At 36.9% G+C, this 26410-nt stretch overlaps 1 protein-coding gene and 1 non-coding gene across 3 annotated transcripts in view; both read right to left on the bottom strand.

Moving 5' to 3' along the window:
* RNF13 (ring finger protein 13) overlaps positions 1 to 26410 on the bottom strand; it is a 140511-nt gene that overhangs the window by 94012 nt on the left and 20089 nt on the right. For both annotated transcript variants that reach the window (XM_065875717.1, XM_065875716.1), the window contains exons 2-3: positions 15012 to 15141; positions 598 to 678 (exon numbers count right to left, since the gene is read on the bottom strand). Coding sequence is in view for 1 of the 2 variants with exons in the window: in XM_065875716.1 (XP_065731788.1) it covers positions 598 to 678; positions 15012 to 15125 (195 nt within the window). In the remaining variant the exon portion in view is untranslated. The remainder of the gene's footprint in view (positions 1 to 597; positions 679 to 15011; positions 15142 to 26410) is intronic.
* On the bottom strand, positions 14096 to 14202 carry LOC136123011 (U6 spliceosomal RNA). Its single transcript, XR_010655893.1, has one exon. It is a non-coding gene; the product is annotated as a U6 spliceosomal RNA (small nuclear RNA).

Genomic DNA, 26410 nt, shown 5'->3' with positions numbered 1-26410 from the left:
AATAAGAATGGACATCTTAATTTAAAAATGTGCAAACTGTATTAGCAAAAACTGGACAAGCTAAATATCCACTGTAAAAAAAGTTAAACAAACCAATGTTCAAAAATATACAGTATTTCATGATATGGCAAAACCATGCAGCCACAGCAAATAAAAATGCAGATCCTTGTCTATTAGCATGAAAAGATGGTCTAGATTTATAATAAAGTAAAAAAGGCAAGTAACCAAGTGGCATATTTCTATTAGTATTAAATATAGATTCATTATATATGTACATAAATATATATGCACATAAATATATAAGCACATATATTTGTACCTATATATGCACATGTGTATCTATAAACACACACATGGCACATATTCTAGCAAATAGGTCTGAAATATCATATACCAAATGTTAACAGCAGCTAGTTCAGAATAATACAATCATAGGTGATTTTCACTTTCTTCTTCATACCTTTTGAATAGTCTTTACGAATGAACATGTATAAGTTTTATAATAGAAATATTTTCATTCTTTAAACAAATAAAGAGAAATAAAGATCACTTTATTAAATATCCTGTACCTTTAATTATATATTACTATTTTCTTACCTTTAAACCTTCAGCTGGAAGTCTATAACCAAATCTTGCTGGAAGGTCATCAAATGTCTGAGACACGTTTTCAAAATTATACTAAATATAAAATTAAAAACAATCAAGTTACAACCAATGTACACATAACATTAAAAACAAAAAGTCTGTCAAACTATTTAAGTTGTAATTTCCACGATTTTGATTTACTATCACAGCTTATCATAATAAAATCAACTTTGTAAATGCACATCCACTAAAATAGAAAGGAATGTATACAATTTACTACATAAACAACTGCTTAAATTGGATTCTGATTTCATGTAAGTATTATTAAACAGAAGCAATAATTCTATAACATTAAACCACCTACTGTTTTTCTGAGTTTTTCCCCATAGACAATTCCCTAACAAGAAATTTTCTAGACAGATTATTTTCCAGCAAGAGTTCCATTTTATTTTCTCTATAAGGGTCTGATTTAATAGAAGAGATTTACAGGATTTCTGACAATAGCTTTGAAAGATGCCTTTCCCCCAGAGAAAGAAGTATCAAATCATACTTTTAAGATACTGCCATTTTTAAAGTAATCTGAACACTTTTATCCAGGGCTGAACAATGAAAGGACTAAACTCAATGAAATACGTACATAGAGAGAGCTGAAGGTATCCAAACTCTTTAACAACCTTCCCCTTCCTTATAGATACAGATTCCTAGGCTACAATATTTATCAGTCCTCTACCTCTGCTGTGCTTTTAGAAGATAATATAATAATTGTGAAGTGAGCTTGCTGTATTATTTAAGATGTTATATTCAATGTGCTTTAAAGAAAACAAGAGAAACAAGGAAGATAGATGAACTAAGCAAACATAGTAAACAAGTAACTTTTGAAACACAGGTGAAATTTATATGATATATCAGAAGTTAAGATACTTGTCAGTAAACTATAGGCCAAAGACAGAAAAACTAAAACTCATTTGTTTTGAATATAGATTAAAAGGATGGAACAAAGCAAGAATGTTATGTATAGACAGCAAAAGATAGAAGGATGAAGCAAACCTTAAATATTCACAAAGCATGGATTAGGTCACACATCCAGATTGATAGCTATGTGGTCCTTAAATTAAACACCCACTGCTGATCCTTATTCTAGCCTCATGTGCCATCTGCCTGAGACGCCCGGATAAACAGCTCTGTAGGTTAACAGCCAACTACAGCTGTGTTCAGATGTAAGTACCTCAAGCCTCTCCAACAGAGCAAGCAAACACTGGATCCAGACACCTTCCATCTGTCAAGCCCCCTTGCTCATCCTCAACTCAGGTCCTGGTAACCACACTGTCACCAGGGAAAACTGATGCAGCATAGAGACTAGACAAACTAAAAACAGAAAACACAGGATTCAGGTAGTGTGGCTCTTGCCTCCCACTCGCATCCTAACCTGAGTGTATTAACATACCCATCTTTTACCTATGCTTCTCACTGTATGTTTGTAATTAATTCAATAAATCGTATGATTCAAGCATCTGAATTTGATTGTTGAAACTATCCATTCTTTTACCTCTGGGATAATCAGCCTGGCAGTATACCTGGAGACCAGCAATGCTTCAGAGTAATTTCCTACTTTAAAAAGAATTCATATTTGCAGAGTGCTCTATGGTTTACAAAATGCTTTAGAGTCAAAAAGTGCTTTCATATTCATTACCACAATGTATCATTTAATCTCTTAATTAAAACATCTTTCTTAACTGATACAATTAAATTATGATCAGCTTTGAACTTGACAAAGTCATTTAACTCCTCCAAGGCCAAAGACACCACTGTAAAATAAGTAAATAGATCTAGATCAACATAAACAAACCAAAAAAAAAAAAAAATACAGATGTGTACAGGCAGTACTTTTTTAAAAATGTACTTTTAAAATTTGGAAATGGATAGGACCTGCGGGTGGAAGGGGAGAGGCAGCACATCTGAATGGGGGCCTCTGGAGTGTGGAGTTCCGGAGTTTGGAAGTTGATAAATAATTCATATGGTCTTTGCAGAAACTTCTCCAGGTGACAAACCCAGATTGCATGCAAGCAGTCAGTTTGGTTGTGGAAAGCTGTGTGGCTGACAGGGTCTTGGTGCTCTGGCCGGGTGTCAGGCCTCAGCCTCTGATGTGGGAGAGCCAAGTTCAGGACTTTGGACCACCAGAGACCTCCCAGCCCCATGCAACATCAATCGGTGAGAGTTCTCCCAGAGAGCTCTGTCTCAAAGCTAAGACCCAGCTCTACTCAACAGCCAGCAAGCTCCAGTGCTGGACACCCCATGCTGAACAACTAGCAGGACAGGAACACAACCCCACCCATTAGCAGAGAGGCTGCCTAAAATCATACTAAGTTCACAGACACCCCAAAACACACCACCAGATGCGGTCCTACCCACCAGAAAGACAAGATCCAGCCTCATCCACCAGAACACAGGCACCAGTCCCCTCCACCAGGAAGCCTACACAACCCACTGAACCAGCCTTACCCAATGGGGGCAGACACCGAAAACAACGAGAACTGGGAACCTGCAGCCTGTGAAAAGGAAAAGGAGACCCCAAACATAGTAAGTTAAGCAAAATGAGAAGACAGAAAAATACACAGCACATGAAGGAGCAAGGTAAAAACGCACCAGACCAAACAAATGAAGAGGAAGTAAGCAGTCTACCTGAAAAAGAATTCAGAGTAATGATAGTAAAGATGATCCAAAATCTTGGAAAAATAATGGAGAAAATACAAGAAACGTTTAACAAGGACCTAGAAGAACTAAAGAGCAAACAAACAATGAACACCACACTAAATGAAATTTAAAATTCTCTAGAAGGAATCAATAGCAGAATAACTGAAGCAGAATAATGGATAAGTGACCTGCAAGATAAAATAGTGGAAATAATTACCGCAGGGCTTCCCTGGTAGCGCAGTGGTTGAGAATCTGCCTGCCAATGCAGGGGACATGGGTTCGAGCCATGGTCTGGGAGGATCCCACATGCTGCGGAGCAACTAGGCCCGTGAGCCACAACTACTGAGCCTGCGCATCTAGAGCCTGTGCTCCGCAACAAGAGAGGCCAAGATAGTGAGAGGCCTGCGCACCATGATGAAGAGTGGCCCCCACTTGCCACAACTAGTGAAAGCCCTAGCACAGAAATGAAGACCCAACACAGCAAAAATAAATTGATTAATGAACTCCTACCCCCAACATCTTAAAAAAAAAAAAAAAAGTCACTGGAATCAGGACAAAATAACAATAATAATTACCACAGAGCAGAATAAAGAAAAAAGAATGAAAAGAATTAAGGACAGTCTCAGAGACCTCTGGGACATTAAACGCACCAACATTCAAATTATAGGGGTCCCAGGAGAAGAAGAGAAGAAGAAAGGGATTGAGAAAATATTTAAAGAGATTATAGTTGAAAACTTCCCTAATATGGGAAAGGAAATAATCAAGTCCAGGAGTGCAGAGAGGCCCATACAGGATAAATCCAAGAAGAAACACACCAAGACACATATTGATCAAAATATCAAAAATTAAATACAAAGAAAAAATATTAAAAGCAGCAAGGGAAAAGCAGCAAATAACACACAAGGGAATCCCCATATGGTTAACAGCTGATCTTTCAGCAGAAACTCTGCAAGCCAGAAGGGAGTGGCAGGACATATTTAAAGTGATGAAAGGGAAAAACCTACAACCAAGATTACTTTACCCAGCAAGGATCTCATCCAGATTTGACAGAGAAATTAAAACCTTTACAGAGAAGCAAAAGCTAAGAGAATTGAGCAGCACAAAACCAGCTTTACAACAAATGCTAAAGGAACTTCTCTAGGCAGGAAACCAAGAGAAGGAAAAGATCTATAATAACAAACCCAAAACAATTAAGAAAATGGTAATAGGGACATACATATCAATAATTACCTTAAATGTAAATGGATTAAATGCTCCAACCAAAAGACACAAACTGGCTGAATGGATACAAAAACAAGACCCGTATATATGCTGTCTACAAGAGACCCACTTCAGACCTAGGGATACACAGAGACTGAAAGTGAGGGGAAGGAAAAAGATATTCCATGCAAATAGAATTCAAAAGAAAGCTGGAGTAGCAATTCTCATATCAGACAAAATAGACTTTAAAATAAAGACTATTACAAGAGACAAAGAAGGACACTACATAATGATCAAGGGATCAATCCAAGAAGAAGATATAACAATTGGAAATATTTATGCACCCAACATAGGAGCACCTCAATACATAAGGCAAATGCTAACAGCCATAAAAGGGGAAAACAACAGTAACACAATAATAGTAGGGGACTTTAACACCCCACTTTCACCAATGGACAGATCATTCAAAAATGTAAATCAATAAGCAAACACAGGCTTTAAATGACACATTAAACAAGATGGACTTAATTGATATTTACAGAACATACCATCTGAAAACAAAAGAATACACTTTCTTCTCAAGTGCTCATGGTACATTCTCCAGGATAGATCATATATTGGGTCACATATCAAGCCTTGGTAAATTTAAGAAAATTGAAATCGTATTAAGTATCTCTTCCGACCACAATGCTATAAGACTAGATATCAATTACAGGAAAAAAAATTGTAAAAAATATAAACACATGGAAGCTAAACAATATACTACTAAATAACCAAGAGATCACTGAAGAAAGCAAAGAGGAGGGCTTCCCTGGTGGTGCAGTGGTTGAGAGTCCGCCTGACAATGTAGGGGACACGGGTTCATGCCCCGGTCCAGGAAGATCCCACGTGCCGCGGAGCGGCTGGGCCTGTGAGCCATGGCCGCTGAGCCTGCGCATCCGGAGCCTGTGCTCCGCAACGGGAGAGGCCGCAACAGTGAGAGGCCCGTGTACCACACAAAAAAAATAATAAAATAAAGAAAGCAAAGAGGAAATTTTTAAAAACCTAGAAACAAATGACAATGAAAACAGGACGACCCAAAACCTATGGGATGCAGCAAAAGCAGTTCTAAGAGGGATGTCTATAGCAATAAAATCCTACCTCAAGAAACAAGAAAAATCTCAAAAAACCAAGCTAACCTTACACCTAAAGCAATTAGAGAAAGAAGAACAAAAAAACCCCAAAGTTAGCAGAGGAAAGAAATCATAAAGATCAGATCAGAAATAAATGAAAAAGAAATGAAGGAAATGATACCAAAGATCAATAAAACCAAAAGCTGGTTCTTTGAGAAGATAAACAAAATTGGTAAACCATTAGCCAGATTCATCAGGAAAAAAAGGGAAAAGACTCAAATCAACAGACCTAGAAATGAAAAAGAAGAAGTAACCACCGACACTGCAGAAATACAAAGGATCATGAGAGATTACTAAAAGCAACTATATGCCAATCAAATGGACAACCTGGAAGAAATGGACAAATTCTTAGAAAAAAAAAAACCTTCTGAGACTGAACCAGGAAGAAATAGAAAATATAAACAGACCAATCACAAGCACTGAAATAGAAACTGTCATTAAAAATCTTCCAACAAACAAAAGCCCAGGACCAGATGGCTTCATAAGAAAATTCTATCAAACATTTAAAGAAGAGCTAACACCTATCCTTCTCAAGCTCTTCCAAAACACAGCAGAGGGAGGAGCACTCTCGCAGACTCATTTTATGAGGCCACCATCACCCAGATACCAAAACCAGACAAAGGTGTCACAAAAAGGGACTTCCCTGGTGGCACAGTGGTTAAGAACCTGCCTGCCAATGCAGGGGACACGGGTTCAAGCCTTGGTCCGAGGATGCCACATGCCGCGGGGGAACTAAGCCCACGCACCACAACTACTGAAGCCCGTGCACCCAGAGCCCATGCTTCACAACAAGAGAAGCCACCGCAGTGAGAAGCCTGTGCACCACGACAAAGAGTAACCCTGCTTGCCGCAATTAGAGGCAGCCCATGCACAGTAACAAAGACCCACTGCAGCCAAAAATAAAATATAAATAAATTAATTTTTTTTAAAAAGACGTCACAAAAAAAGAAAACTACAGGCCAGTATCACTGATGAACACAGATGCAAAAATCCTCAACAAAATACTAGCAAACAGAATCCAACAGCACATTAAGAGGATCATACACCATTATCAAGTGGGGTTTATCCCAGGAACGCAAGGATTCTTCAATATACGCAAATCAATCAATGTGATACACGATGTTAACAACTTGAAGGATAAAAACCATATCATCATTTCAATAGATGCAGAAAAAGCTTTTGACAAAATATAACACCCATTTATAATAAAAACCCTCCAGAAAGTAGGCATAGAGGAAACTTAGCTCAACATAACAAAGGCCATATATGACAAACCCACAGCCAACATCCTTCTCAGTGGTGAAAAACTAAAACCATTTCCACTAAGATCAGGAGCAAGACAAGACTGCCCACTCTCACTACTATTATTCAACATAGTTCTGGAAGTTTCAGCAACAGCAATCAGCGAAGAAAAAGAAATCAAAGGAGTCCAGATCGGAAAAGAGGAGTAAAACTGTCACTGTTTGCAAATGACATGCTACTATACACAGAGAATCCTAAAGATGCTACCAGAAAACTACTAGAGTTACTCAATGAATTTGGTAAAGTAGCAGGACACAAAATGAATGCACAGAAATCTCCTGCATTCCTATACACTAATGATGCAAAATCTGAAAGAGAAATTAAGGAAACACTCTCATTTACCACTGCAACAAAAAGAATAAGATATCTAGGAATAAACCTACCTAAGGAGACAAAAGACCTGTATGCAGAAAACTATATGACACTGATGAAAGAAATTAAAGATGATACAAACATATGGAGAGATATATCATGTTCTTGGATTGAAAGAATCAACATTGTGAAAATGACTATACTACCCAAAGCAATCTACAGATTCAATGCAATCCCTATCAAACTACCAATGGCATTTTTCACAGAACTAGAACAAAAAATTTCACAATTTGTATGGAAACACAAAAGACCCTGAATAGCCAAAGCAATCTTGAAAAAGAAAAACGGAGCTGGAGGAATCAGGCTCCCTGACTTCAGACTATACTACAAAGCTACAGTAATCAAGACAGTATGGTACTGGCACAAAAACAGATATATAGAACAATGGAACAGGATAGAAAGCCCAGAGATAAACCCACACGCACATGGTCACCTTATCTTTGAGAACAGAGGCAAGAATAAACAATGGAGAAAAGAAAGCCTCTTCAATAAGTGGTACTGGGAAAACTGGACAGCTACATGTAAAAGAATGAAATTAGAACACTCCCTAACACCATACACAAAAATAAACTCAAAATGGATTAAAGACCCAATGTAAGGCCAGACACTATAAAACTCTTAGAGGAAAACATATGCAGAACACTCTATGACATAAATCACAGCAAGATCCTTTTTTGACCTACCTTTTTTGATAGGGAGCGTGGGAGGGAGCCAGCCGCAAGAAGGAGGGGATATAGGGATATATGTATACATATAGCTGATTCACTTTGTTATACAGCAGAAACGAACACAACATTGTAAAGCAATTATACTCCAATAAAGATGTTTTAAAAAAAAGGTGTACATAATATTTTTTTTTTAATTTAAGTTTTGGAAATAAAAACTAAGAAAACTAAAAAGAGTTCTTCCCACTTTCCTTGCTTTATTGATAGAGAAAGAATTTATGGGTGGGTTTTATAAACTTATGAGCTTTAGGTCTCTTTTTGGTGATGGAACTAACTCCTTTTCCATGTCGATGTTTCCCTGAGTTGCTGAATTTGACTGACTGTTTACTGCACCTGAGGATGGATCAAGGGAGGTCGTTTGATGGGAAGGACAACCTATAGAGCACAGGACATAGAGCAATGATTTTAAGTGAGTCTACTAGAAACATTTCTAATTGTGTGGGGTAAAGTTATCTTTTTCATTTTGGTTTCAATGGATTGAATGACTTTTCACACTTACTATTGATTTGAAATTAGGTCAGAGAATGTTAACTAGATTCTTATGTAGATTGCTGGTTTGGGTTATATCTCGAGAATTAGTACCAATGCATTTGTTTGATTATCATGATAATTATACTCTTTCTCCCCATTTTAGGAAATTATTCCAGAGACAAGAGCATAATAAATTATGTTTAAGTTGAAAAATAAAAAAATTAGGAAATGGAAAATCTACAACTGTACTAAAGTACTCTTTTATCACTTCCTATTACTTCTTATTACTGAGTTCACTTTTTTGGTTAGAATTTCAGAAATAAAATATCTAGCTTGAACTACAGTACTTGTAACACTGACTTGGAATAAGTTTTGTTATCGAGTGAGACTCATTTTGAAACTGCTTTGCCTTTCCTCAGGAAGGCAGTTGTTAACTTTGCTCACACTGCTTTTTACAATCACATTGTTTAAATTAAAAAAAAAGTTTCTATCATGAACAAGACAAACAGAAACATCTTTAATACAAAAGTGCCTTCTTTTTTAGTATGGTGGGGGGCAGAAGGAACGCTGCTGCTCATGAAATTAAAGCACACTCACTGTTAAAATTTTTGAAACAGAAAAAAAATTATTCCTCTCTGGAATCCCACTCTCAAAGATTACCATGTTGCGACTTTACTTATTTTGAAGAGGTCTTTTCTTTTTTTTTTTTTTAAACATCTTTATTGGGGTATAATTGCTTTACAATGGTGTGTTAGTTTCTGCTTTATAACAAAGTGAATCAGCTATACATATACATATGTTCCCATATATCTTCCCTCTTGCGTCTCCCTCCCTCCCACTCTCCCCATCCCACCCCTCCAGGCTGTCACAAAGCACTGAGCTAATATCCCTGTGCCTTGCGGCTGCTTCCCCATAGCTATCTACCTTACTACGTTTGTTAGTGTGTATATGTCCATGACTCTCTCTCGCCCTGTCAAAACTCACCCTTCCCCCTCCCCATATCCTCAAGTCCGTTCTCCAGTAGGTCTGCGTCTTTATTCCTGTCTTACCCCTAGGTTCTTCATGACATTTTTTTCCCTTAAATTCCATATATATGTGTTAGCATACGGTATTTGTCTTTTTCTTTCTGACTTACTTCACTCTGTATGACAGACTCTAGGTCTATCCATCTCATTACAAATAGCTCAATTTCATTTCTTTTTAAGGCTGAGTAATATTCCATTGTGTATATGTGCCATATCTTCTTTATCCATTCATCCGATGATGGGCGCTTAGGTTGTTTCCATCTCCGGGTGAAGAGGTCTTTTCTTAACCAGTTCCCCTCTTTGACAGCAGCCTTAACAGAAGATTTAATTCAATTCAGAAAGTAACAAATAGCTAACAATTATGGAGCATTTATGACATCATGCTAAACACCTGACAGGTATTCACTTATTTAAACCTCATGACAATCCTATAAAGTCAGCCACTATTATCATCATCCTCATTTTACAGATTGACTACAGAATAAAAATACTCCGCTTGAAAATAACTTGCTCTAGTAAATAAGAACCAGGATTCTAATCCAGGCAGTCTGGCCTCAGATCCCTGGCTCTTAACCCATTGCCCTACACTGTCTCTCCTCCAATCTCATTTTCATAAGTAAACTGAAATTTAAGAGATGTTAGGTAATTTGCCCAAGGTCATGGAGCTACAGAGTGGTAGAACTGGACTTCAACCCAGACTGTAACTCCCATTGCTGGAGCTCTTAACTACTTTGCTATATAATCCAATCCATTCACACCACCAACCACTGGGTGCTTCTCTCCTAACTCTGCCCACTGACCCCCACAAACACCTACCAAGCAACAAAATCTCTAACAAATCCCTACAACAGAATCAAACATGCCCCTGCCAATTCTAAAGCTCCATGTTTCTAAATATGAACCTACATAATTAATAACTTCATATTTCCTTTAAGGGTTAAAGAAAAGAGAAGCAATAAGAGACGAAAAGAGAATGAATTGCTAATTTTAAAAACCCAATAATCTAAAGTTCCAAGGAATAAATGCTATTAAAAGAAAATATGAATGACTTCCCTGGTGGTCCAGTGGTTAAGACTCTGCACTTCCACTGCAGGGTGCACAGGTTCGATCCCTGGGCAAGGAACTAAGATCCTGCATGCTGTGAGGCACAGCCAAAAAAAATTTTTTTAAAAAGAAAAGAAAAGAAAGAAAACATGAAAGAACTAAATCTCCAAGGAAAAGCTATTAATCAACTCAAATATTTATTGAATTCCTACTGTGTAACTCTTACTAGGTACCAGAAACAAAGTTTAGTAAGACACAGTCCTGCCTTCCAGGTACCCATGATCTAAGGGGCTTAGTGACTAGTCAGCAACACACTATATAGTAGCATCTCCATATCCTCTTAAAACTCACCAACCAGTTGGACAAATACTGTTGTCAGGGAATTAACAGTCAAGTGGGAGAATTCAACTGCCAAAAATAAAATCATCTGGCATACCAATAGCACAACTGAAACTGACTTTATCTTTTCAAAAGCAACATCCTAATACCTGTCCAAAATAGAACTGGAATCAACCTGATATCCAACATACTTAAATTTTATTATTACAAACCCAGATTTCAGGGGTGTTCTTATTCAGCTAAAAGAAAGAGCTAATATTTTCTACCTCTTCACTCACTTCCTTTGAATGACTGTGTTACCACATCTAGTTCCTCTGCCTCAATTTTTAGTTCCCCTTTTTCCTAGTTACATGACTCCACAGCCCACTTCCCACCAGCTATCTCTGCATTCCTGTCAGCCTCTATCTTTAGTGTCAACATAAAGACCAGATTTAAGCAGCTCTCAGGGATAGTTCCTTTCACTAGATGACAACATACATTCCACACCTACCTGCCTGAGGCACAGGGAACACTGCTGGCAGGGACTGATTATTCTTCTATATCTTTTTGTTTTGTATCTACGTTAAAAAATACAACTTAGGCAGTCACAAACACTGCTCAAGTGAGTGAGTGAAAGATGATGAGAATGTTAATTATAAAGAAGATAACAAAGATAACATTTACTATGTGTCAGATACTGTTCTAAGCAGTTTACCTTATTTAATCATCACTACAACACTCCAGTTTACAAATTAAAAAACGGAGGTATTTATAGTGACTAAGTAATTTGATCCATATCACATAGCTAGTCAAGTTCCCAGAGCAGTCCACTGAAAATCATTTAACCCATCACGTAACTGAACCACAGAATAACAGTTCACTTCAGGTGAAAAAGAAAGAAGACAAGGAGTGGCAGATGTTAGAATCAACAGAGGAAAAAAAGAGAGAGAGAATGAAAGAAAACAAAGGAGAAAAGAGAAACAAGGAGAACTCCATTCCCTGTTCAGTCTATAAATCCTCTACCTCATTTCAAAAGTCATCCTAAGACTATTCCAAGGACTTCGGGGACCAATTTGAAGAAGAGATCTGAATAGCAATGGACTCAGTCCTTTAAAGGTTCTACTTCCACTCCATCTCAAAAAGATCCAGACTGTTCTAGAAAAATCTAATCAACCAGTTTCCTACTAAAGAGGGTAACACAGGGTGAGAAATCTCATAGGGATTAGATTTGCTATGCCCTCAAAAAGCTACGGTATAGAAAACAGCCTGGCTGTCTCAAGTTCTACAATGATTCTAGGCCCTTCCACAAGAGCTACAGTATGAAAAAGCATGGCTGAGGACCACATTAAGCTTTGGTCAGCAACAATTCTGACCCTTCTATTTCTCACTTAATGTCATTAAGCAAATCGCTTGCACCCTGAAAGAAAAACCAGTAAATCCTTTGCATAGCACCTAGAGTACAGGCGTACACACACACACATCACACGTACAGATACAGTTAATTCTTCTTTTCTAGCTTCACATAAATGAGAAATAGGAAATATATACACTTTCTAGTGTAGAGGACAGTAAGACAGTAGCCCAGAAAGGACTACAAAGGTTTTGAGGAGCAACCTTCTTCTCTAAAAACTCTGCTACCCACCATCAAACGTAAGGCCATTATGCTGCCTGCATCTGCCTCACAAGATGCAGTGTTGCTCCAGGACCTTGCTTCAGACATACATCATGGGAGACTTACAGAGGAATACCCAAGCCCCAACTCTCCCATCCTTTCCCCAAGTTCAGAGGACTTGGCTTAAGTACCTACTGTTAAGGACTGAATGCTTGTGTCCCCCCAAAATTCATATATTGAAGCCCTAAGGAAACGTGATAGTCCTAGGAAGTGAGGTCTTTGGGAGGTAATTAGGTTTAGGTGAGGTTATGAGGGTGGAGTCACCATGATGGTATTTGTGTCCTTATAAGAAGAGGAATATAGATTAGAGCTTCCTGCTTCTGTCACCACGTGAGGACACAGCAGCAAGGTGGCCATCTGTAAGCCAGGAAGAGGGCCTTCACCAAGAACGGAATCTGCTGGCACCTGGATCTCGGACTTCCCAGGTTCCAGAACTGACCATATGGAGGAAATGTCTGAGGAAATGAAAGAGATAATTTGTGAACTTGGCTGAAAGGCTAAACAATTGGTCTGAAAGTTTTTTCAAACTGTCACAAATCTAAAAAAAAAAAAAAAAATTCCAATATATTCACTGGAAAAAATTTGCATGTAAGTGGAACCACGCAGTTCAAACCTGTGCTGTTCAAGGGTCGACTGTATAAAGAAAACTCCAGGTTCAGAGTGGATTGATGGCAGAAAACCAGAGTGAACAGTCTAGATGCAAGCCAAGCTCTCAAGATTAAAAAGTCAAGATGGAAGAAAAAACTCATCAGGTTTTTGGTGACCCTCAGCAGAATTCATCCAAATGGAAGCCTGTCCAATAAGAAGAGCAAATCTACGGGTCTGTGAGGAACCATTACACCAATTTCCATAGTGGCTGCACCATTTTATATTCACACCAACAATACCAAGGGTTCCAGTTTCTCCACATGTTTGTCAATACTTATTTTCTGGGTTTTGATAACAGCCATCCTAATGGTTATGATATGATATCTCATTGTGGTTTTGACTTGCATTTCTCTAATAATTAGTGATTTGAACATTTTTTCTTGTGCTTACTGGCCATTTGTACATCTTCTTTGGAGAACTGACTATTCAATTTTTTTGTCCATGTTTAAATCTAGTTGTTTATTTTTTTGTTGTTAAACAGTAGGAGTTCTTTATATATTCTAGATGTTACCCCCTAATTAGATATATGATTTGCAAATATTTTCTCCCATTCCATGGGTTTCCTCTTCACTCTCTTGATACGTTCTTTGAATGCACAAATGTTTTAAATTTTGATGTAGTCCAATTTATCTATTTTTTTTCTTTTTATACCTGTGTTTTTGGTGTTATAGCCAAGAAATCACTGCCAAACCCAAACTCATGAAGTTTTTCCCATATGTTTTCTCCTAAGTGTTTTTTTAGTATTAGCTCAGCTCTTATGTTTAGGTCTTTGATTCACTTTAAGTTAATCTTTTGTATATGGTGTAAGGTAAGAGCTCAACTTCATTCTTTTGCATGTGAATATTCAATTTTCCTGGCACCATTTGCTGAAAAAATATGGAACACTTTACAAATTTCCATGTCATACTTGTGCGGGGGCCATGCTAATCTTCTCTATATCATTCCAATTTTAGTTTATATGCTGCCAAAATGAGCATTAGATGTCTTTCAAAGTTAAAATTATCTTTGGGATTTCTCAAAGAGCCCCTGGAAAATCACAATGATTTATACATTTATCTTATAAAAAGAGAGATGCCAGAAATATTTTAGGTTACTTTGATATACTTTATACCCCTGAACTAGCTCATCACTATATAAGGAATTCATGAGAATTATCAAATGAAAAGATAATTTTGTACAGATTAAATGTTATTCATATAAAATTTTCTGAGATTGTACATCGTGCAAAATAAACTGACAGGATCAAGAGATTTGTTAATGCCTTCATTGTCCATGAGGTAATCTAAACCAAGGAGAAGTATTAATAAAACTCTTCAGAATGGAAAAGAAAAGAGATAAGACCATTATGCTTCTCTTCTGACTCATTAATGTTAACTTCAGGTTGAAATTTTCTATGGACATCTTGTACAATTTTTTAAAATATCACTATCAAAGTCATTACAGATACACCAATTACCAAGAAAAACAGTAAGATTCTACATAAAACACACAGCATTTAAATATATGTGCTCATCAGCACTCAAGACAGCACACACTCTCAAGAGCAACATTTATCACGTACTTATTGTACATGAGATCTCATTAAACATCAAGCAATAAAATAATGAGCAAGGTCCCCCACTTTCAAGTAATAGCTATGCACGTGCACCTGTATGTTTGTAAACACTTTGTAAGATTCCATTATTTTGTTATTGTATAACACTCCATTATTTAGGTCTTTTTAAAAACTTTTCCTTTAAGAGATGTTTTTAGGCATGAATAAATTTTACTGTTTAAATTTACTTACTGCTAAAATGTCCGCTTCTACAGGCAGTAGGTTTAGGAATGCAAAGAGCTGGACAGTCAAGATGGTATAGACTTGTGTGGCCGACAGCATGAGCATCCCGATGGAGAGCAGCATCTCGCTGTAAAATCACCTGGAAGACAAGCAGATGAATAACAATAAGTTCTGGTGCATTGTCCTTGAAAATAAGTTATTTGATATATTAGTTCCTGATGTCCAAAAATATCTCTTAATTACAAACATGGATTAAGATTAAAATGAAACTTGTATTTCAAAAGCACAATTGTTTACACAGATTTGGACATTTAGGTAAACACTCAGTGTTAGTCAATACCTACATAACTCAAGGTGACTAAGTTCTATGTTTTAGCCACAAAATAAAGATCCTCCCACAGTTCTCAGTTTATAGTACAGCTTGTCTACCAACTCAATTATGGGACGAGCAAGATTTCAGTCAAAATAATGATTAAAAATGCACAAGCACCTTTGATTTAAAATTTTTTACAAAGAATTTTATAATCTGTAAATTTACTTTTTGTTTATTCTTGAATATTGTACCCACATTAGCATACTTTTTTTAAATGGCCATTTATTATAAAGTAATACTTTTTGCCCTTTTCCTCCTAGCAATATATACATACCTTTCTGCCTCTCTACATCCCAATGGCAATAGTGCAGCTACCTCTCCCAACCTCACCCAATTCTCTACATGAATCCCTATCTATCTTACAGCAAAAAGGTACCATGAAAGAACTCAATGTTAACCAAGTAAGTAACAAAATTCTCATTGGTAAGCCTCAACCAATTGTATAACATACTTCTTAAATGGTGAGAATGGAGTTTACAAAGACAAGAGCCTTTATAATGAATTATTTCATTAAATACCACAAATTCACGTAATAGCAATTTTGATGATGATTGCTGTTGGTAAAGCTCTGGACTTAGAGACTACCAGAGACTCACAATGACTCTTTGACACACACTGAAAGAGAGATACCTTGAATAATTTTTGAACTACCATCTTACAAAGCCATTAATAACAGAGATAAAATAAAGGTGAAAATACGTTAAACATATAGATTTATCCCAGAGACAGAAAGTAAATTAGTGGTTGCCTGGGGATGGGAGTAAGAATCAGGCAGAGAGGGGGGACAAATAGAAATGGGAATGACCACTCGTGGAAATGGGGGTTCTTTTCGAGATGATGAAAATGTTCTAAAATTAGATTGCGCCGATGACTGCACAACTCTACAAATAAACTAAAAATCACTGCACTTTTTACTTTAAATGGGTAAATTCTATGGTGTATCATATCTCAATAAAGCTGTTTTTAAAATGCATAGATTTGTTGGTATTAGTTTCTTAAGTAAAATACATTTTATAATATAGCTCTGTTGAGAAAAGAGTTAACACAGCAGGTCTGAGACTGCTATCCTTAGAAAGGCCTGCTTACAAGGTTGGCCCTTCGCTGGCATCCGAGGACTTAAGATTTCAGGAGGGTTCCCATCATTCTCTGATAAGAACAGTTCATTGTACCTAAATTCTGCAAACAATGTGGTTTATGTTGAATACCTACTTTCTTTCTGGGAGTCTGAAATTTTGGTATATGCTAGGTGGAGGGTGCCTACCTGAATAGCCCCCAATATAAACCCTGGGCACTGAATCTCTAATGAGCTCCCCTGGTAGACATTTCACATGTGTCATCATAACTCACTGCTGAGAAGTTAAGCTTATCCCCTGAGACTCCACTGAGACTCTTAAAAGCTCACACCTGGTTTTCTCTGGATTTTACCCCATGTACCTTTTCCCTTTGCCAACTCTGCTTTGTATCCTTTCACTGTAATAAATCATAGTCATGAGTACAATCATATGCTGAGTCCTGTAAGTCCTTCTAGTGAATCACTGAACTTGGGGGTGGTCTTGGGTACCCCCATCATAACCACATTATACAATTTCTAGGCAGAAATCATACCATAAAAACATATAAATCCTTATAAAATAAGGTATAGTTGCTACTAAATTTTGCTAGAAAAAATAAATACACAGTATATTGACCACTGACCTGTTTGGAAAACTTAACCTGAATAAGAACTATGACTTCCCTTGTAAAGTTTTGGAATTCCCAGCTAACTTTAGGGGAGCGAGATGAACTTAGAGTTTAGAGGTGAAATAACTCTTAAGGATAGGAATGATAATAAGCACAACAACTCTAACTGACCACTTACTAACCGGACATTGCTCTAAGCATGTTATTGAATTTAAGTCATCTAATCCTAATAACACCCTATAAGGTATCATTGCATAGTTGGGGAAGACTTAGGCCCTATTAGGGAACTTGTCCAAGATCAAATAATGAATAATAGCAGAGCCAGTATTCAAACCCAGGCAATCTGTCTCTGAAGTCTACATGCTAACACCCAAATGAAAACAGCATCAATATCCAAGGTTGATGTCCAAAAGGTAGAGTAATGGATCTGTGCTTACACAGGTACTCAAGGGCTTCAAACCAATGTTCGTGGCACAGCAGCCACTGGAGTATTTACTTCTTTTGCTGTGTGTGTGTGTGTGTGTGTGTGTGTGTGTGTGTGTGTGTGTGTGCAGTGGGTTTTGGTTATACTTTTTATTGTCTTTTTTAAAATAACACATTCAGGACTTTTTAAAGTCTCTATTTACAAAACGAATTCTTGTTCATTGTAGAAAATGTGTGAAAAATTAAAATCACTCATAATCACCAAATAAAAGAATAACCAGTGTCCATATTTTGATGTATAACCCCCATTCTTTTAGTTATGTGTAAATTCAAATATATACTTAGCAAAATTGGGATACACTATAGATGTTTTGTTAACTATTCTCTTCACTTACTGTATTATGAATATTTTCCTAATTCATTACTATATTTGAAAAAATTAAAACTTTCAAACCCTGTACCATAACATTCCCTCAAGAACCCTTACAGACAGCAGTCCATGAGACCCGCTAGGGCTTCCACCCCTTTCAAACACTACTTTTTTTAAAAATCTATCTCATATACTGGGTTCCCATATATGACTTTGATATACAAAATGAAAACTACTGGTCTAAAACAGGATGTATAACGACCACATGATATTTCGTATAAATGTTCTATAACGGATTTAATGGAATCCATATTGTTGGAGATTGAATTTGCTTCTTCTTATAAACTCTGCAGTAAATATTCTTATAGTTAAACCTTACAAGTACATCCTTAATTTTTTTAGATTAAAGTCACAGAAGTGAGTGGTAGTAGTATAACTGTGGTAAGGAATATGAGATCTAGTATTAGACAGACCTAAGTTTATATCTCAGCACTGCCACATGCTAACAGTGTGATTCTGAGGCAAAAGTATTAAATTGCTTCCTCTGTAAAAGGAGATTATTTAGGATTTAAAAGACAACTGTAGTGAATAAATACAAAAATACATATAAGGACTTAACACAACAGTGAAATACAGGAGGAGAAGAGTTTGGGTGGTGATGCCAGTAGATGAGAGAGAAAATACAGAAGGAGAACTACAGTTAGTGGAAGTGAGAGCAATTTGGGAATTTTTTCACTTAATGTTTATGAAACATTCTAGTGGACATGTAAACAGTGATAAATAGAAGTCAGGAGCTCTACCCAAGGCATAAGAGAGATTTAGGAATCATCAACAAACAGGTGATAACTAAAGTGATCTTAATGTAAAAGTAAAAATTAAAAAGAGAAGAGGGCTAAAGAAAACTGAATGTCTAAATTTAGGTACAAACAGAAAGCAGAGAAAAGAAAGAGAGAAAGAGATTGATTTCACAAAAGCCTAGAAAAAAAAGAACTTTAAAATGAATGTGGGGGAAGGAAGGCAGTTAGTCAACAGAAGTAAATGTTGGAGAAGAGGCAAAAAGGTCTACAATTTTCACATTTTTAAGAGTCTGTCCAGGGAATTCCCTCGCGGTCAGCGGTCAGGACTCCGTGCTTTCACTGCTGAGGGCCCGCGTTTGATCACTGGTCGGGGAACTAAGATCCCACATGCCGCGCAGTGTAGCCAAAAAGAAAAATTGTTTAAAAAAAAAAAAAGAGTCTGTCCAAACTAAACAAGTAAGTTTCCAGTAATCGAACAGGTGCCCTTGCCCTTGCTCTGATCAGCTTACTGTTTCAAGAATGCACCCTGCTGTTACCAGCACTAAATCTTTATTCGTGTATTATCCAGAAACTAAAATATACTCTACCTACAAAGGAAAAACTATGAATCCTATAAAATTGCATGCAAAATTTTATGTATGTATAGATACATGCAGTTTCTTGAAAAAGGTCCATGGTTGTTAATGCAGTCTCCAAAAAAAGCACAATAGGGTTTTTTTTGTTGTTAAATCTTCCCTTCTCCAAGAAGTTTTCTGGAAGGAAAAGTTAAACAAGCTTAAATCCTTTGTTACTTTCTCCCAGCACTTAAACTACTGGGTTGGGATAAATATAGACTGTCAACTGTATCACTAGGCAACATTATTTATTGTAAAAATGACTTTCTAATTGGTGAAAACTGTAAAGACTGTATGTAGGTTAACTGTAAAAATCCTTGAGAGACACCAGACAGGTTTCTAGAGATGTATTCCCACCATCTCTGATCATACCTAATTTTGCCTTCTATTTGACAAAATTCTACTACTAATTATAAACAAACATTTTATCTGAAATTAGCTACTTGACTCTGTCTAAAGGGTTTTCCAACTAGCAAATTCTCATTCTACTTTTCGTCAGTCTATATCACCTAAGATGTATTCTTGCCAAAATTATTTTAACCCAGTTCTAACAAGCCTTTAGCTCTAACTTCAAGTTTACAAGAAATACATGGAATAGAATTAAATAAGTAAAATAAAATGGATGTGTTACTTGAGGGCATTGCCCCAATTCCTATAAAATTAAATGGAATAAACAAAACAGTGTTAGGGGGACAGAATGGGAGAACGGCATGAGACTGTTGTACATTAAAAGAGATAAAAAACATTACATCCAAATGCCAAACACAGGTTCAAGCAAACCAACAATAAAAATACAATTTAGGAACAAGAGGGACAATGTGAATGTAGTCCAGATATTAGATAAATTTTTTAAAATAATTGTTGATTTTCTAGGTATGATGACAGTATTGTGGTCATATGAGAAAGTCCCTATTTTTAGAGCTGCCTACTGAAATGCTTACGAATGAAATGTCATGATATCTGTAATTTACTTTAAAATTCTCCAGCCAAAAAAAATAAATAAACCAAAACACTAATCAACGTTAAATCTAGGAGAAAATTATATTGAGGTTCATTGTACTATTTCTCTACTTTTCTTTATGTTTGGTAATTTGTATAATAAGTTTTATTAATTCAGTGAATAAATAACTGTTTTAACTCTTCAGTGACCTTTTTATAGAAGGCCTTCAGCCTCATTTTTTTTAATATGGTATAATACACACAACATAAAATTTACCATTTTAAACATTTTTAAGTGTAAAGTTTAGGTTAGTGACATTAACTACATTCAAATTGTGCAACCATCACCACCATCCATCTCTAGAACTTTTTCCTCTTCCCAAAGTGAAACTCTGTACTCATTAAATACTGATTTCCCATTCCCCCTCCCCCTAGCCTCCAAGCAACCACTATTCTACTTTCTATCTCTATGAATTTTACTACTCTATATCAGGTAACTGATATAAGTGGAATCACTTTATGTCTATTTATGTCTGGCTTATTTCACTTAGCATGTCTTTAAGATTCGTCCACGGGCTTCCCTGGTGAAGCAGTGGTTGAGAGTCCGCCTGCCGATGCAGGTGACACGGGTTTGTGCCCTGGTCCAGGAAGATCCCACATGCCACGGAGCAGCTGGGCCCGTGAGCCATGGCCGCTGAGCCTGTGCGTCCAGAGCCTGTGCTCCGCAACAGGAGAGGCCCGCATACCGCAAAAAAAAAAAAAAGATTCATCCACATTGTAGAATATGTCAGAATTTCCTTCTCTTTTCAGGCTGAATAATATTCCATTATATGTATTTACATTTTGTTTATCCATTTATCTATCAATGGATGCTTTGGTTGATGCCACCTTTTGGCTACTGTGAACAATGCTGCTTTGAACACGGGTGTACAAATATGAGTCTCTGCTTCTTTTGGGTATATATCCAGAAGTGAAACTGCTGGATTATATGGCAATTCTATATTCAATTTATTTGAGGAATCACATACCATTTTCCACAACAGCTGCACCATTTTACATTCCCACCAGCAATACATAAGGGTTCCAATTTCTTCATATCCTCGACAGCACTTATTTTCTGCTTGATAACAGCCACAGTAATGGATATAAAGTGGTACCTCATTGTGGCTTTGATTTGCACTTCTCTAATGATTAGTGATGTTGACCTCTTTTCATATGCTTATTGGCTTTCTGTATATCTTCATTGGAGAAATAATTATTCAAATCCATTGCCCATTTTTTAAATTGAAGTATACCTGATTTACACTGTTGTGTTAGTTTCTGGTACAGCAAAGTGATTCAGACATATGTGTGTGTGTGTATGTATATTCTTTTTCAGATTATTTTACATTATAGGTTATTACAAGATAGTGAATATAGTTTGCTGTATAGCCCTATACTGTAGGACCTTGTTGTTTATCTATGTTATATATAGTAGTGTGTGTATGTTAATCCCAAACTCCTAAGTTATCCCTCCCCCTCTACCTTTCCCTTTTGGTAACCATAAGTTTGTCTTCTATGTCTTTGAGTCTATTTCTGTTTTGTAAATAAGTTCATTTGTATCATTTTGTTTTTTAGATTCCACATATAAGTGATATCATATGATATTTGTCTTTCTCTGACTTACTTCACTTAGTATGATAATCTCTAGGTCCATCCATGTTGCTGCAAATGGCATTATTTCATTCTTTTTCTGGCTGAGTAATATTCCATTGGGTGTGTGTGTGTGTGTGTGTGTGTGTGTGTGTGTGTGTGTACACACATATATATACACACATCTTCATTATCCATTCATCTGTCGATGACACTTAGGTTGCTTCCATGTCTTGTCCTTTGCCCATTTTTAATCGGGTGGTGGTGGTTGTTGAGTTTTGAAAGTTCTTTATATATTCTGCATATATTTCCCTTATGATATATATGACTGAAATATATTTTCACCAATTCCATGGGTTGTCTTTTCACTCTGCATAGTGTCCTTTGATACCCAAGTTTTTAATTTTGAGGAACCAACTCTTGATTTTGTTAATTTTCTACTGGCCTTGTGAATTTGAGAACCTTTGAACTGGGGCTGGTACATGTGGTTATCCATATGGCTTAAGAGCACAGATGCCAGTTACTCATCTAATGCTGTTCTGGTAGTTGCAAAATTTAAAAACTTCCCCAAGCAGCAGAGTAATCCTAACCTCACATTTAAGTTTGTGACAATACCATGCAACTCATCTACACAAAACTATATTCTAAACTTCATTTTACAGATGGGGATGCATTTAGTAAGTGTTTAAGACCAACATTACTTTCAGGAATTTGCTTTCCAAATAATCTTTAATTCTGAAGATGACTCACAGTCTGACATCAACTAGTTCAGTACCAAATAACACTCAAAAACAGCTAACCATCGCCATAAGAAAGCCTCTGAATAAGCTCATATTCCATTGGTTCTCAAGCTACTCTTGTGTATCACTGGGATTTCAAAAACTTGACCAAAATGCCCCACTGATAAAATAATGGTAATCTTTTCCTAATTTGAAAAAAGATTTAATAGGTAGTAATTTCAATTTATTTTTCTCCATAAATGTATCTTATACTACAAAACGCATCAAAAAGATATGTACTATAGAAAGCACTAACAGAAAAAAATACCTGAATAGCTAGTTAACTATTTTAGTGTAAAATTTATAATAGCCAAATCACATTGCATTAAATAGATGTTTTTTTTTTTACAAATGTGCTCATGGTCATGTATGTTTATTATATATATATGGTACTATAAAATTTCCTCCAAAACAGTGTTCTCAATTCATACAAGTGAATATATCAATAACTTCATAGTATTACTTAAAAAGCATCATGACTTCCAAGAGTTCAACTGAGAACTACTAATATATACTACAGTTAAGTTTCCATAAAGCATAGTTTTTAATGCTTTTAATGAAACGGTTGAGAGACTGTCATGAGAAAAAGTGAAAAAAACGACAGCAGGGCTTAACTTTTTAAGCAAAAATAAAATACCCAATAGTTCTTTGCAAGGAAACTGAAGGTTGCCCAGCTAATTTCTCTAACATGAAGCCATCTAAAGTAAAAGCAAGCCTCATCTAAGATGTTTTACTTTTACTGTCAACCAATGTTTTTCAGATTCCACGACAATTTGATTTTTCCAACAAATGCAACAAAATAAGCAAAATTTTAATTTTAAAAGGTTAGCAAACAGGTTTCTCCAAAACATCAATTCTTTCCAGCCTCTGAGACTCACACAAACTATTCCCAATGTTTAGTGTGTACCCTGATCCCCAAACCAGACAAGGACAACACACACGCAAAAAAAATTATAGGCCAGTATCTCTGATGAACATAGATGCAAAATCCTCAACAAAATACTAGCAAACTGAATACAACAACACTTTAAAGGATAATCATAATCAAGTAGAATTTATTTCAGGGATGCAAGGATAGTTCAACATTCACAAATCAATGTGATACATGACATTAACAAATGAAAGAAAAAAGCATTTGATCATTGCAACAGATGCAGAAAAAGCATTTGACAAGATTCAACGCTCATTTATGTAAAAACTCTCAATAGAGTGGGTATAGAAGCAATGTACCTCAACATAATAAAGGCCATATACAACAAACCCACAACTAACATCACACTCAAAAGTGAAAAACTGAAAGCTATCCCTCTAAATTGAGGAATAAGACAAGGATGCCCACTCTTGCCACTCTTATTCAACATATCACTGGAAGTCCTAGCCATAGCAATTAGGCAAGAAAAAGAAATAAAAGGAATCCAAATTGGAAGAAGTAAAACTGTCACTATGTGCAGATGACATGCTTTTATATATAAAAAACCTTAGGGGACCCCCCTGGCAGTCCAGTGGTTAAGACTTCACCTTCCAGTGCAGGGGGTGCAGGTTCAATCCTGGTCAGGGAGCTAAGATCCCACATGCCTTGTGGCCAAAAAAACCAAATCATAAAACAGAAGCCATATTGTAACAAATTCAATAAAGACTTAAACAATGGTCCACATCAAAAAAAAGAAAATCTTAAAACAAAAACCCTAAAGACTCCAACAAAAAACTGTTAGAAATAATGAACTAATACAGTAAAGTTGCAGAGTTGCACAAAATTAATATGCAAAAATCTACTGCATTCGTATACACTAAAAACAAATTAGCAGAAAGAGAAATTAAGAGCACAATCCAATTTACAATCACAACAAAAAGAATAAAATACCTAGGAATAAATTTAATCAAGAAAGTGAAAGACCTGTACACTGAAAGACACTGTTAAATGAAACTGTAGACACAAAGAAATGAATATATATTCCATGCTCATGGACTGAAAGAATTAACATTGTTAAAAGGTTCATATCATCTAAAGCATCCTACAGATTCAATGCAATCTCTATCGAAATCCCAAGGACATTTTTCACAGAAATAGAACAAAAAACCCTAAAATTATATGGAACCACAAAAGACCGCAAATAGCCAAAGCAATCCTAAGTAAAAGAACAAAGCTGGAGCTTCCCTGGTGGCGCAGTGGTTGAAAGCCCGCCTGCCGATGCAGGGGACACAGGTTTGTGCCCCAGTCCGGGAAGATCCCACATGCCGTGGAGTGGCTAGGCCCGTGAGCCACGGCTGCTGAGCCTGTGCGTCCGGAGCCTGTGCTTCACAACAGGAGAGGCCACAACAGTGAGAGGCCCGCATACCACAAAAAAAAAAAAAAAAAAAAACCAGAACAAAGCTGGAGACATCACACTCCCTAACTTCAAATTATAATACAAAGCTATAGTAACCAAACAGCATAGTATTGAAAGAAAAACAGACATAGATTAATGGAACACAGCTGAGAGCCCAAAAACAAATCCATACCTACATGGACAATTAATTTATGACAGAGGAGCAGAAAACCACAATGGAGAAAGAATAGTCTCTTCAATAAATATTGGGAAAACCAGACAGTTGTATGGAAAAAAATGAAACTAGACCACTATCTCATACCATACACAAAAATCAACTAAAAATAGATTAAGGACTTAATGTAAGACCTAAAACCATAAAACTCAATAGAAGAAACCATAGGCAGTGCACTCTTTAATATCACCCTTAGCAATACGTTTCTGAGTATGTCTCCTCAGGCAAAGGAAACAAACAAAAACAAATGGGACTACGTCAAACTAAAAAGCTTCTGCACAGCAAAGGAAATCACCTATAAAATGAAAAGACAACCTACTGAATGGGAAAAGAGATTAGCAAATCATACATCTGATAAGGGGTTAATATACAAAACATATAAAGAACTCATAAAACTCAATAGCAAAAAACCAAACAACCCAATGTAAAAATGAGCACAGGACCAGAAACGTCAATTTTCCAAAGAAGACACACAGATGGACAAAAGGCACTGAAAACATAATTAACATCACTATTACAGAAGTGCAAATCAACACCTCAATGAGGAGACTAGGAACCAAGATGGCGGAGTAAAAGGACGTGCTCTCACTCTCTCTTGTGAGAACACCAGAATCACACCTAGCTGCTGGACAATCATCGACAAGAAGACACTGGAAGTCACCAAAAAAGATAACCCACATCCAAAGACAAAGGAGAAGCCACAATGAGATGGTAGGAGGGGTGCAATCACAGTAAAATCAAATCCCATAACTGCTGGATGGGTAACTCACAGACTGCAGAACACTTACAACACAGAAGTCCACTCACTGGAGTGAAGGTTCTGAGCCCCACGTCCAGCTTCCCAACCTGGGGGTCCAGCAATGGGAGGAGGATTTCCTAGAGAATCAGACTTTGAAGCCTAGTGGGATTTGATTGCAGAATTTTGACAGGACTGGGGGAAACAGAGACTCCACTCTTGAAGGGCGCACACAAAGTACTGTGCACATCAGGACCCAGCAGAAGGAGCAGTGACCCCAGGGAAGACTGAACCACACCTACCTGCTAGTGTTGGAGGGTTTCCTGCAGAGGCCGGCGGTGGCTGTGGCTCACCCTGGGGACAAGGACACTGGCAGCAGAAGTTCTGGGAAGTACTCCTTGGCGGGAGCCCTCCCAGAGTCTGCCATTAGCCCCATCAAAGAGCCCAGGTAGGCTCCAGTGTTGGGTTGCCTCAGGCCAAACAACCAACAGGGAGTGAACCCAGCCCCACCCATCAGCAGTCAA

Source organism: Phocoena phocoena, chromosome 4 (genome assembly GCF_963924675.1).
Source record: "Phocoena phocoena chromosome 4, mPhoPho1.1, whole genome shotgun sequence".
NCBI lineage: Eukaryota > Metazoa > Chordata > Mammalia > Artiodactyla > Phocoenidae > Phocoena > Phocoena phocoena.
Note: the sequence above shows the minus strand (reverse complement) of the source record. Positions and strands in the feature narration are given on the sequence as shown.